Source organism: Camelina sativa, unplaced genomic scaffold, assembly GCF_000633955.1.
Source record: "Camelina sativa cultivar DH55 unplaced genomic scaffold, Cs unpScaffold00573, whole genome shotgun sequence".
NCBI lineage: Eukaryota > Viridiplantae > Streptophyta > Magnoliopsida > Brassicales > Brassicaceae > Camelina > Camelina sativa.
In genome coordinates this window covers 57210-69818 of record NW_010921736.1, presented here as the reverse complement: position 1 = coordinate 69818, position 12609 = coordinate 57210, and the positions used below count along the sequence as shown (strand labels likewise).

Here is a 12609-nt window from a genome sequence, read left to right as displayed (position 1 = left end):
GTAAGCTGAAGGCATATTAGTTTTCAAATTTTTTGTATATGCAAACTTGATAATATGCTGAATGTTTGTATGACCAAGTACTAGAAACCCTTATATGAGTTGTTTTCTATATTATCCTAATGGTCTAAACCTTGATAATATGTTGAATGTTTGTATGACCAATTACTAGCTTTCTATATTATCTTAATGATCTAAATGAAGGAAGTCAATTAGAACATTAGCTCATATATTTTTAGATCAAAGAATCAACCAAATACCATTAGTTCATATATTTATAGACCAAACAATAAACAAAGTACATTAGTTCGTTGATTTCAAAGATCAGAATGATCTTCTTTCCTATATTATTCTAATTAAAATTAATCATAACGAATGTTTTGGGCTCATTAAATACTTGAAAAATATGAAAATGAGCCTTTAAATCTTAATAAAGATAATATATATGTAGAATATTATAGTAAACATCTTATCGAGATCTTTTATTTGTTTCCATTTTTAAAAATAGAATTGAGAAAATTTAAACATTAAAAAATAAAAAATTAAACTATTTTAGTATTTTAGAAAGAAAAATTGAATTGATTTTCTATTAAATTCCTGTCCGCACAGCGTGCGGGTAACTCTCCTAGTGGTTTTTATTACGAATGAACAAAGAACAAAATTTATCAGACATTTAAATTTATAAATTTTATTTGGTTAACTCAGGTTCTTTATTTTAAAGAATTTATATTTTGAAAAAAATTAAATATCATTAACTCGGTGTTACACTAGTAAAATATCATTTTGTTAACACTATCAATAATATAATAATAGACATATAATTAAGTTGATTAAATTAGTATTATGCAAAAAATTTGTTCCATATCAAATTATAAAATTAATAATCAAAATATAATAATACTTTATAAATACGTATATTATTATAAAATTAACAATCAAAAAGTTCAACTAATCATAGTATAATTTAAAGTATTAAACGAATCTAAAAGTTTTCAATTTTCATAAAATATCTTAAGAATAGAATACAATTTAATCACTAAAGAAAACAAATAAAATTAACAAACAAATATAATGCTAGTCATAAATAACTTGTCCCGGGCGTACACCATGCCTTTCGAAATCAGATCAAATTTAATGGCTTCCTCTTCCTCTTCTCTGACTGCGGCGCTCTCTCCTCTTACGGAAGAGGAACTAACTCTGACGGTTAAGTGGAATGGAAAAGAGTACACTGTCCGAATCTGTGCCGATGACTCAGTGGCGGAGTTAAAACGTCGCATCTGCCTTCTCACCACCGTCTTACCGAAACGCCAAAAGCTTCTTTATCCCAAGATCGGAAACAAACTCTCTGACGATTCTCTTCTGCTCTCTTCGATCTCCTTTAAGCCCTCGCTGAAGATGACAATGATCGGGTCAGTCTCATTCTTTTTCTTCAAAATTTCTTAAACCCTAACGTAATCGATCTAATTGATAACGAAACAACACCTCTCATTAAATTTGCAGTACTGTTGAAGATGATATAATAGTTGATCAAGTAGAATCTCCAGAAATTGTTGATGATTTTGAGCTTGGTAAGGAAGAAGCTGTGGATGTTAAAGACAAGGAAGTCAATAAGCAGAAGTTGAGGAGAAGAATTGATCAATACAAGGTGTGACATTTTTATTATTATTTTAGGTATCTATGAGTCAAAAAAGCTTATACAACAATTTTTGTAGATAAATCTTCGAACGCCATGTCGCAAAGGCAAGAAACTTCTTGTTCTAGATATTGACTATACATTGTTCGATCATCGTTCTACAGCGGAGAATCCCTTGCAGCTTATGCGTCCTTGTAAGCCCCTATACTAATACAACCAACTGTTTATGTTTTAGCTGGTTAGTTAGTTTACTTTGTTTTGGTTACTCAATGCAGATCTCCATGAATTTCTTACTGCTGCATATGCAGAATACGATATCATGATATGGTCTGCTACCAGGTGATGTTTTTTTTTAGTATTGTAGCTTTTCTTGTGTTACTTTATTCCTATATATAGTTCTGATGCTAGAATTATCCATCCACCTTGGCTTCTGCAGCATGAAGTGGGTTGAGTTGAAGATGACAGAGCTGGGAGTGCTCAACAATCCTAACTACAAGATCACAGCTCTTCTCGACCATCTTGCAATGATCACGGTCCAGTCAGACACTCGTGGCATTTTTGATTGCAAACCACTAGGCTTAATTTGGGCACTGCTTCCTGAGGTATTCATTTACCTTATTTACACAAAAAAATCTTGATCTTTCTTTGTAATGGCTAGGTGTTGTTATTGTGACTTGTGCAGTTCTATAATCCTGGGAACACGATAATGTTTGATGACTTAAGGAGGAATTTTGTAATGAATCCTCAAAACGGTCTAACAATCAGGCCGTTTAGGAAAGCTCACGCAAACCGAGATACAGATCAAGAGCTTGTGAAGCTGACTCAGTACCTTCTGACAATAGCAGAGCTTCATGATTTGAGCTCTCTACACCATAGCAGATGGGAATCATTCTCCCAGGGCAACGTCAAAAGGCGCAGACAGGAATGACTTGGCATCCATATTATTGGGGGGTTTTGTTTAGTGTCTTGAACATTCAGATGTCACTTTTTTTGTTTGCTATAAATATATTAAGGGGTGTAAGCACTGTCAGCGTTTTATTAGTAGTATCTAATGTTGAACTTTCCACAGTAACAATCAAAATATTTCTTAAGGATTTCCAATAAATGATGCTAGTTTGGTTACACAAACAGATGGAACAAAACAAACAACGCCATCAAACAAAAAAAAAAGAAAGAAATAAACAGTTGAGACAGAGCTTACATCACTACACATTCTACATGGGAACATTCTCTTCGGACACACGACACAGGCAATGTACATCCCAAGATTTTAGAGCCCTAGAATGAAGCCAGTATTGTGATAAGGATTGCAGTCTATTGAGCAGACATGCCATGAACAAATGAGTTGTAGTAATATCTTAACATAATACCTGATGTGCGCAGAGACAGACCAAACCGCCTCCGGCGAACCCTTTGCTTCATTTATGCCATCAATCTCGCTGGCACTTGGTAATCGAGATGCCAAACCAGGTCAACAAGGATAAAAATAAACTAAGAAGCATGCGCACAAACAGGAGCAGCTACTAATGCGATAGGGAAAGACACACAAGAAGCTGATCTGGAACCATGAAGACAGCTCAAGCGCAAGCCATAAGCATAAAAATATTTTTGGCAGGAACTTTGAAACCTTAGGGCCTCAAGGACAGATTCGTGAATTGCGACTCTAGATCTCTACTTTTAGAACGCTGGTGGCTAGATGATCCTTGCTTTTTTGGCTGCTGTTGCTGTTGCGGCTCGTGCTGCTGTTGTAGCTGGTATAAAGCCCTCAGCCTCACTATCTCTTTCTCCAATACTTCATGTTCTACTGAATAAAAACCCCCAAAATGGCGTTAACATCTCACAAAATACCCAGGGAAACTAGAGTGCATCATTGACAAAGCTTTCTAGCTGTACCATAGCTTGAAGTAAGTTTTCTGATTAAAATGATGTGATGGTATTATTATTTTATCCTAGATCTGATAAAAATAGACATCAAAGTGATAAGAAATTAAGAGCCTGAAAGACTTACAGTACTTGATAAGCTGTTCTTGTGCTAAGCTTTCCAACCGATTCTTAAGAGATTTGTTCTCCAAGCTGAGGATTAGATTCTGCTGATTGAGAAACTCAAGCTCCGCCGACACTTCAGAACCCTCTACCTGTAACATCTGGACGTTCCTTTCCAGTTCAGCTATGTACTGAATTTTACGGACCCGAGAGCGTTGAGCAAACTGCCTGCAAAAGAAAAACAATTTGGTTTGATCAAGCAGAGTAAAATTACAGCTGACCTAAGGGCTTCTTGTTCTTGTATGCATGTCAGCCATGAACATTTCATACATATCATCAGAAAACAGTCCAAGACATACTAAAATATCAGAGAAGGACAACGTACTGTCTAGCACGTTTGGTATCTGCCTCGGAAGTAGCAGACTTAGCCAGAGAGTTATCCCTTTTTTCGGAATTATTGATGAAATGCATAGAAACATCTTTCTTGGCATCAGAAGCACAAGAAACCTTGTCTGCTTCATGTAGGCTACTGGATGACCCTGATCTTGGGATAGAGGTGCTCTCCAAACAACCAGAACTACTACTGTTTGGGCGAGCACCAGAATCCCATGTTCTCATTTTCTGTTTGGGCAAATGAGCTGAAGGGTAGAAGGGGACTGGCTGACTTCTGAGGTAATCAGACTCCTTGGGACCACCAGAGAAACTGTTATTGTTATATCTACCACCATCCCAAAGTGTGTAATCAACATCAAAACCAACAGGGACATCTACATATGCAAATGAATCACTTGATGACCGTCGATGGCCTCCTTTCCGTACAGGTGTCTCAGGTTCGTTGAGAAGGTCGTCAAGCCAAGAAGGCTGTTCCTCAATCAGAAAGCTCTCAGACGAAGTTCGATGATGATTGATATTTCCTTCTCCCAGCTTATGAACAGCCTTAGATCCAATCACACTAGCTGGAGCAAAATCTGCACAGAATGTTGGGCCACCAGTAAACGGACTTTTCGGAGGAAGTAAAGCCTGCTTCCCAGTGCATGCCAGATTTCTAAGATTCTGAGACCCCTTCGAACTTGCCATCTGCCCAACATACATATATAATATTACTCAAGAGGCAGCTCTTTAAGGTAGAGAGAGAGAGATAACAAAAAAACTTCTTCTACCTAACAGAGAGAATAGATGAAGTTGGCCTAAGCAAGAAATCTTAGTAGTACCTAACAATGTAAACATAAAAGCTCTCCTTATGTTATCAATATGCAATACCCTGAAGAGTATAACATCAAAAATATTGCTTGAAGTGGTAAAGGTACTTCTTTTACATAAGATGCAAAGTCCAAATCACCAAATGTGAACGAATTATCAGAATTTTTTTTTTTTTACATATGATGTTGTAAATCTTCCCTGATTACAACATTTCATCAACAACGAGAACAGAAGATACAAAAAAGCTCTAAACTTACAAAAAAAGTCTTCTTACCTCTACGAATAAATCGACAAGGAGACGAGATCTGCAAAATCGAAACGACGATTGGGTAAGAGAATATGGATTGTGTTGTCTTCTTCTTCTAATGAATGAATCTGTCTATTCTTTGTTTTTNGCTCAAGCGCAAGCCATAAGCATAAAAATATTTTTGGCAGGAACTTTGAAACCTTAGGGCCTCAAGGACAGATTCGTGAATTGCGACTCTAGATCTCTACTTTTAGAACGCTGGTGGCTAGATGATCCTTGCTTTTTTGGCTGCTGTTGCTGTTGCGGCTCGTGCTGCTGTTGTAGCTGGTATAAAGCCCTCAGCCTCACTATCTCTTTCTCCAATACTTCATGTTCTACTGAATAAAAACCCCCAAAATGGCGTTAACATCTCACAAAATACCCAGGGAAACTAGAGTGCATCATTGACAAAGCTTTCTAGCTGTACCATAGCTTGAAGTAAGTTTTCTGATTAAAATGATGTGATGGTATTATTATTTTATCCTAGATCTGATAAAAATAGACATCAAAGTGATAAGAAATTAAGAGCCTGAAAGACTTACAGTACTTGATAAGCTGTTCTTGTGCTAAGCTTTCCAACCGATTCTTAAGAGATTTGTTCTCCAAGCTGAGGATTAGATTCTGCTGATTGAGAAACTCAAGCTCCGCCGACACTTCAGAACCCTCTACCTGTAACATCTGGACGTTCCTTTCCAGTTCAGCTATGTACTGAATTTTACGGACCCGAGAGCGTTGAGCAAACTGCCTGCAAAAGAAAAACAATTTGGTTTGATCAAGCAGAGTAAAATTACAGCTGACCTAAGGGCTTCTTGTTCTTGTATGCATGTCAGCCATGAACATTTCATACATATCATCAGAAAACAGTCCAAGACATACTAAAATATCAGAGAAGGACAACGTACTGTCTAGCACGTTTGGTATCTGCCTCGGAAGTAGCAGACTTAGCCAGAGAGTTATCCCTTTTTTCGGAATTATTGATGAAATGCATAGAAACATCTTTCTTGGCATCAGAAGCACAAGAAACCTTGTCTGCTTCATGTAGGCTACTGGATGACCCTGATCTTGGGATAGAGGTGCTCTCCAAACAACCAGAACTACTACTGTTTGGGCGAGCACCAGAATCCCATGTTCTCATTTTCTGTTTGGGCAAATGAGCTGAAGGGTAGAAGGGGACTGGCTGACTTCTGAGGTAATCAGACTCCTTGGGACCACCAGAGAAACTGTTATTGTTATATCTACCACCATCCCAAAGTGTGTAATCAACATCAAAACCAACAGGGACATCTACATATGCAAATGAATCACTTGATGACCGTCGATGGCCTCCTTTCCGTACAGGTGTCTCAGGTTCGTTGAGAAGGTCGTCAAGCCAAGAAGGCTGTTCCTCAATCAGAAAGCTCTCAGACGAAGTTCGATGATGATTGATATTTCCTTCTCCCAGCTTATGAACAGCCTTAGATCCAATCACACTAGCTGGAGCAAAATCTGCACAGAATGTTGGGCCACCAGTAAACGGACTTTTCGGAGGAAGTAAAGCCTGCTTCCCAGTGCATGCCAGATTTCTAAGATTCTGAGACCCCTTCGAACTTGCCATCTGCCCAACATACATATATAATATTACTCAAGAGGCAGCTCTTTAAGGTAGAGAGAGAGAGATAACAAAAAAACTTCTTCTACCTAACAGAGAGAATAGATGAAGTTGGCCTAAGCAAGAAATCTTAGTAGTACCTAACAATGTAAACATAAAAGCTCTCCTTATGTTATCAATATGCAATACCCTGAAGAGTATAACATCAAAAATATTGCTTGAAGTGGTAAAGGTACTTCTTTTACATAAGATGCAAAGTCCAAATCACCAAATGTGAACGAATTATCAGAATTTTTTTTTTTTTACATATGATGTTGTAAATCTTCCCTGATTACAACATTTCATCAACAACGAGAACAGAAGATACAAAAAAGCTCTAAACTTACAAAAAAAGTCTTCTTACCTCTACGAATAAATCGACAAGGAGACGAGATCTGCAAAATCGAAACGACGATTGGGTAAGAGAATATGGATTGTGTTGTCTTCTTCTTCTAATGAATGAATCTGTCTATTCTTTGTTTTTTCTGGTGGCAGAGGTTAGGAAGGCTAGCTGGATTGATGAGTAAAAAGGCCTAAACATTAACGATGATTTGTTTTATTTATTTTTCCAGTTATGTTTTTTGTTACCTGTGTTCTCGCGCTGTCTTCAACTTGAGCGTAGGTTGTCAGGCTGGGCACTAATACCCGTTACTTGTATTCGGCCCGTTACTCAGCTCTTACCCGTCCTGAAGAAAAGGTACCCGTAATCTTAGAGTCGAGTAAAAGGTTTTATAATTATATTACTCGTGAATAAGGGACGAGTATTGGGTATTAATTTAATTTTCAATACCCGTCCCGTTACTCGTCCCTTTACCCGTTTTGTTACCCGACCCATTAATACCCTTTAATATTTTGTATTATTATTATATATTATTAATTTATAAATATATTCTATAGTTAAAGTTAAAGCCTAGGTTCAATTTAGCCCAATTAAAATGATACAAAGCCCAATTCAATTAATATATCCACAAGACCATAACCTAATTGAATTAATATATATTTCACCTAGCTAACATAGTTTCTATTCTCTTCCTCCACTACACTTCCTTGTCGGCCGCCAATTAGATTAATTTCTAAGCTTTCACTTTGAAACAGGTTATTCATGTCTCATTTTATATTCAAGATTCTTGTTGCCACTTCTATTTTTTATTCATCTCTCTGATTTTTTGGTTTATGTTATCTTGTTATGTTGTAGATGGCAATCGAAGAAATCGAAGATTCCAAGGTGGAACATAATGAAGGTCCCGACATTGATAAGGTATCTCCAAAAATAAAGTCAGTGGCTTGGGATCATTTTAAGAAAACAGAGAAGGGAGATAAAGCGAAATGTAACCATTGCTCACAACTTGTTGGTCTTACGACGAAATCTGGTACCACTACAAGTAATATGATTAAGCATATGAGGAGATGCAAAAAACTTCACCCGGAGCTTGCCGTTGAAACAATGGATGGAAAAAGATTCAAGCAGGCTACCTTGTTCAATCAATCTAACAAAGATAACACTGTTGGAGCTGTTCCATCATATCTAGCGTTTAGTCAAGAAGATTCATGCAGAGCTTTGCTGAGAATGATTATAAAGGATGAGCTACCATTCAGGTTTGTGGAGAAAGTAGGTTTTCGTGAATACATGAGCATTGTTCAACCTCGGTTTGCTATTCCTTCTCGTAGATCAATAACTAGGGACTGCATGAGTTTATTTCTTGAAGAAAAGAGCAAGCTGAAGAAGTTCTTTAAGAGTTACAGGGGATATGTTTCTCTCACTACGGATACATGGACGTCGGTGCAAAACTTTAGCTACATGTGTTTAACAGCACACTTCATTGATGATGGCTGGAATCTACATAAGAAAATCATCAACTTTTGATCTTGATTCAAGCTCTACTACAAATACTAACCAAGTGCCAAGAGGAACCAGTAATTTAGAAGAAGTGGATGTGGTTGGAAGTTTTGATCTTGGTACATTGATGGATATGCATGAAGAAACAGAAGCAAATTTGGTTTTTAAAACATAATTGGAGTGTTATCTAGCTGATGATTGTGTTCCTAGGTCTGATCCGGATTTTAATATATTGTTGTGGTGGAAGAAAGCAAGTTCAAAGTTTAAGATTCTCTCCTTAATGGCAAAGGATCTTTTAGCAATACCAGTTTCAACTGTTGCTTCTGAATCGGCATTTAGCACAGGTGGTCGCATACTTGATCCTTTCCGAAGTTCTCTCACACCAATGATAGTTGAAGCACTCATTTGCACTCAAGATTGGATTCGGTATGATTATCCACAAGTTTCTTCGGAGGAAGAACCAATGGAAGAGCTTGAGACTCTAGAAGATGGTAAAAGTTTTAATCTTTGAGCTTTAATCAATGAATGTTCATATTTATTTATACACTTACAAGTTACTTTTTGTTTGTAGAGTATAGCGCTTTCCCCCAAGGAGTTAGTCTTTCTTTGGAAGATGAGTGGGTTTAACTTCATTAAACACGGATGAAGAAGGTAATATTGTAAACCTCATACTGTTTCTGTGAATATATGTTGGAGCTTGATATTGATCTTTTGTATTACGCTTATGTTTAGGTAAGGAAAGAGAATCAAAGTTGTTAGGAAATTACACGGCATCTTACAGAAGAACGGCAACATGAAATTATAAGCTTTTTAAGTTTGTAATTTTATAATTTTTGATACTATATGTTGCATACATTTATGAGTTCTTCTTTTTTGGATTTCGGAATATGAAATTATTGACATTTATGAGTTCTTCTTTTTGCGATTATTGGCGGTTTTTTTGCCGGATACCCGTTTTTACGGGTACTCGTTAAAGGGTCGGGTATTTAAAGGGTCAACTGTTTTTTACCGGGTACCCGTTTTTGTGGGTACCCGCTATTTAAGGGTCGAGTACGAGTAATTTTTTTCTATTACCCGTAAGGGTCGGGTCGGGTAAAGGGTATCGAAAAATTCAAGGGTACCCGTCCCGTGCCCAGCGCTAGTAGGTTGTGATCTGATTTTGTGAATAAGTTTTTTTTTCTCTTTTATTTTTTTTCTTTTTCTTTTTCTTATTTGGTTAAAAGACTTTGTGAATATATATATATTTTATTATATAAACTTTAGTTTTCAAAGTTATTACTTCATATAATGGTGATGACATGTGTAGGTATATTGATAATATTTTGACACATGTGAAAAGAAAATTTATTTAATAATTACAGGAAAATTAAAATTATCTTAAACATAAAAGGATTACAATTAATATTTTTGAAAGTATATAAATTCAAAAGTAATCTATTATATCACTAATTCAAATAGGAAAGTTATCTAGTAAATTATTTATTTCATTAGGAAAATATGTGCAATTAATAAGGAAACTATTTGCAATTTAATTGCAATTAATATCTTATTGATTATGAAGAGCATAGGAGGAACATAACAAGTGGAAAGAGGCCAGTAGCTGAAGTACAACAAGAGGAAAGTGAAAGTGAAGATGAGGTAAATTCTGGTGTTTTAACACCAAGCCAACTATATGAAGCTTTAATGACCATGAAGTTCCAAGGAACAAGATATCCACACAAAGAGACTATCGAGAAGCTTGGTATAGCTGAAGATGTGGAGCTTCTCTTTGAAAAATGTAGCTTAAGCAAGTTCATAGGCATGAACATGGAGGGTTATAAAGAATAAAGCTGTGAGTTCTTGGCCACCCTCCAAATGCAGTACTTTATAGATCAGATTGATCAAGAGAAGGGAACTGGTTACATCACTTTCACCATCAAGGGCAAAAACTATGAGCTGTCACTCTTTGAGCTAGAATCACTTTATGGGTTTGAAGTAGGAAATAATGTCAACATTGTCATACCAAAAGAAGATCTTCATTCTATATGGCAAACCATTGGTGAAGATAGGACACACTACTCTTCCAAAACCAAGAGCTCAAAGATTAGGAGTCCAGTCCTAAGGTACTTCCACAAAGCTTTAGCAAACACTATTTTTGCAAGGAAAGAGACTGGAAATTTGAATGAGGGAGAGCTCAAAGTGATAGACATGGCACTCTATGGGATCATCAACTCAACAAGAGATGGGACCACCATTTGTGGAAGTAGAGTACCAACAGACTTTGCTATGGTTCTCATTTATCAAATGACCTACTACAGAAGCTAGGTCAGCAAGTTGTACAAGAAGGGCTCAACTGGAGTTATATGCATTGGAGGTATCATCACTCTGATCCTTGTAGCTGCAAATGTACCACTTCAAGCTGAGAAGACCAAGCCAAGGTGGATTGATGTCCCATACCTCACCACTGCCCTAATCCTAGCCAAAGAGAAGTATCAAGAGATGGGCTCAACATTGATTTTTGGTCAGCAGTTGAGCTTCTGTTTAATGGGACAGATTCATTTGGAGATAACCAAGCTAAAGATGTGGATATGGCAAAAGGAGAGGAGCAGTTCTACTTTGAAGAATATGAGCCCCAACCAAGAGATAGTGGAGGTATGAGAGAGACAAGCAAGAGGGTGACACTTCTCCCAAAGAGAACCAAGTGGCATGGCAAGACCATTAATGCATTGAAGATTAAGGTGAAGAAGATGTCTAAGTCATCCCCAACGTATTCTGAGCATTTGAGGAGGAGTAGCTCCACTAGAGCCATGCCTAGGGCTGAAAACCTAATGGAACCATTAAGAGCTTCATCATATGAGCCTATGCAAAGGAGAAGAGTCTCAACTCGCCCATAACAGCAGTTTTCGAGGCACTTGACCAGTGCATTCGAACCACCACTCGACCGAGTGCCCCCAATGCACTCGGCCGAGCACCTGCCTACACCTCCTTATGGCTTCCAAGCTACCACTATGGCCAAGATTATACTCCCTACCAGCCTCAATACTTTGTGGATCCTGCCTTCATGCAACTTCACTACTATGGCCAGCCAGGACAGAAATTATCTCACCACCGCATGCTCGATCATCGCACTCGACTAGGACTCGAACGGGGGCAAGTCCGGGTGCATAGTTGATGTTTATATATTTTTCCCTGTTTTCCCTTAATATATTCACATCTTTTGCATCTTNTGCATGCCAGATTTCTAAGATTCTGAGACCCCTTCGAACTTGCCATCTGCCCAACATACATATATAATATTACTCAAGAGGCAGCTCTTTAAGGTAGAGAGAGAGAGATAACAAAAAAACTTCTTCTACCTAACAGAGAGAATAGATGAAGTTGGCCTAAGCAAGAAATCTTAGTAGTACCTAACAATGTAAACATAAAAGCTCTCCTTATGTTATCAATATGCAATACCCTGAAGAGTATAACATCAAAAATATTGCTTGAAGTGGTAAAGGTACTTCTTTTACATAAGATGCAAAGTCCAAATCACCAAATGTGAACGAATTATCAGAATTTTTTTTTTTTTACATATGATGTTGTAAATCTTCCCTGATTACAACATTTCATCAACAACGAGAACAGAAGATACAAAAAAGCTCTAAACTTACAAAAAAAGTCTTCTTACCTCTACGAATAAATCGACAAGGAGACGAGATCTGCAAAATCGAAACGACGATTGGGTAAGAGAATATGGATTGTGTTGTCTTCTTCTTCTAATGAATGAATCTGTCTATTCTTTGTTTTTTCTGGTGGCAGAGGTTAGGAAGGCTAGCTGGATTGATGAGTAAAAAGGCCTAAACATTAACGATGATTTGTTTTATTTATTTTTCCAGTTATGTTTTTTGTTACCTGTGTTCTCGCGCTGTCTTCAACTTGAGCGTAGGTTGTCAGGCTGGGCACTAATACCCGTTACTTGTATTCGGCCCGTTACTCAGCTCTTACCCGTCCTGAAGAAAAGGTACCCGTAATCTTAGAGTCGAGTAAAAGGTTTTATAATTATATTACTCGTGAATAAGGGACGA

General features: G+C 37.2%; 3 protein-coding genes and 1 long non-coding RNA gene across 9 annotated transcripts; 2 read left to right on the top strand and 2 right to left on the bottom strand.

The window, feature by feature from the left end:
- The first annotated feature begins 1091 nt into the window (after positions 1-1091).
- On the top strand, positions 1092-2698 carry LOC104773554 (ubiquitin-like domain-containing CTD phosphatase). The gene is made up of 6 exons (XM_010498187.2): positions 1092-1406; positions 1498-1642; positions 1710-1824; positions 1906-1969; positions 2067-2232; positions 2313-2698. Exons 1-6 carry the CDS (start codon positions 1105-1107, stop codon positions 2556-2558), a joined length of 1038 nt encoding a protein of 345 aa, XP_010496489.1. The 5' UTR covers positions 1092-1104; the 3' UTR covers positions 2559-2698.
- A 1-nt stretch (position 2699) lies between these two features.
- Positions 2700-5207, bottom strand: LOC104773555 (uncharacterized protein At4g06598-like). 4 transcript variants are annotated; one of them, XR_765137.1, is made up of 5 exons: positions 5088-5207; positions 3999-4690; positions 3639-3841; positions 3001-3434; positions 2700-2908 (listed from the first exon to the last, which is right to left on the bottom strand). XR_765137.1 is itself a non-coding variant. In XM_010498188.1 (4 exons), exons 2-4 carry the CDS (start codon positions 4688-4690, stop codon positions 3259-3261), a joined length of 1071 nt encoding a protein of 356 aa, XP_010496490.1. In that variant the 5' UTR covers positions 5088-5207; the 3' UTR covers positions 2700-3258. The 4 variants fall into 4 exon arrangements, 3 of the variants coding, with proteins under 3 accessions (XP_010496490.1, XP_010496492.1, XP_010496493.1); XM_010498188.1 differs by having other exon boundaries at positions 2700-3434; XM_010498190.1 differs by lacking the exon at positions 5088-5207 and adding an exon at positions 4825-4843 and having other exon boundaries at positions 2700-3434.
- A 7-nt stretch (positions 5208-5214) lies between these two features.
- LOC104773556 (uncharacterized protein At4g06598-like) lies at positions 5215-7231 on the bottom strand. Of its 3 annotated transcripts, none has more exons than XM_019242695.1 (4): positions 7091-7231; positions 6002-6693; positions 5642-5844; positions 5215-5437 (listed from the first exon to the last, which is right to left on the bottom strand). In XM_019242695.1, exons 2-4 carry the CDS (start codon positions 6691-6693, stop codon positions 5262-5264), a joined length of 1071 nt encoding a protein of 356 aa, XP_019098240.1. In that variant the 5' UTR covers positions 7091-7231; the 3' UTR covers positions 5215-5261. The 3 variants fall into 3 exon arrangements, with proteins under 3 accessions (XP_019098240.1, XP_019098241.1, XP_019098242.1); XM_019242696.1 differs by lacking the exon at positions 7091-7231 and adding an exon at positions 6828-6847; XM_019242697.1 differs by lacking the exon at positions 7091-7231 and adding an exon at positions 6777-6795.
- A 1059-nt stretch (positions 7232-8290) lies between these two features.
- LOC104773553 lies at positions 8291-9352 on the top strand. The gene is made up of 3 exons (XR_765136.2): positions 8291-9054; positions 9135-9214; positions 9296-9352. It is a non-coding gene; the product is annotated as an uncharacterized LOC104773553 (long non-coding RNA).
- Positions 9353-12609: the final 3257 nt, after the last annotated feature.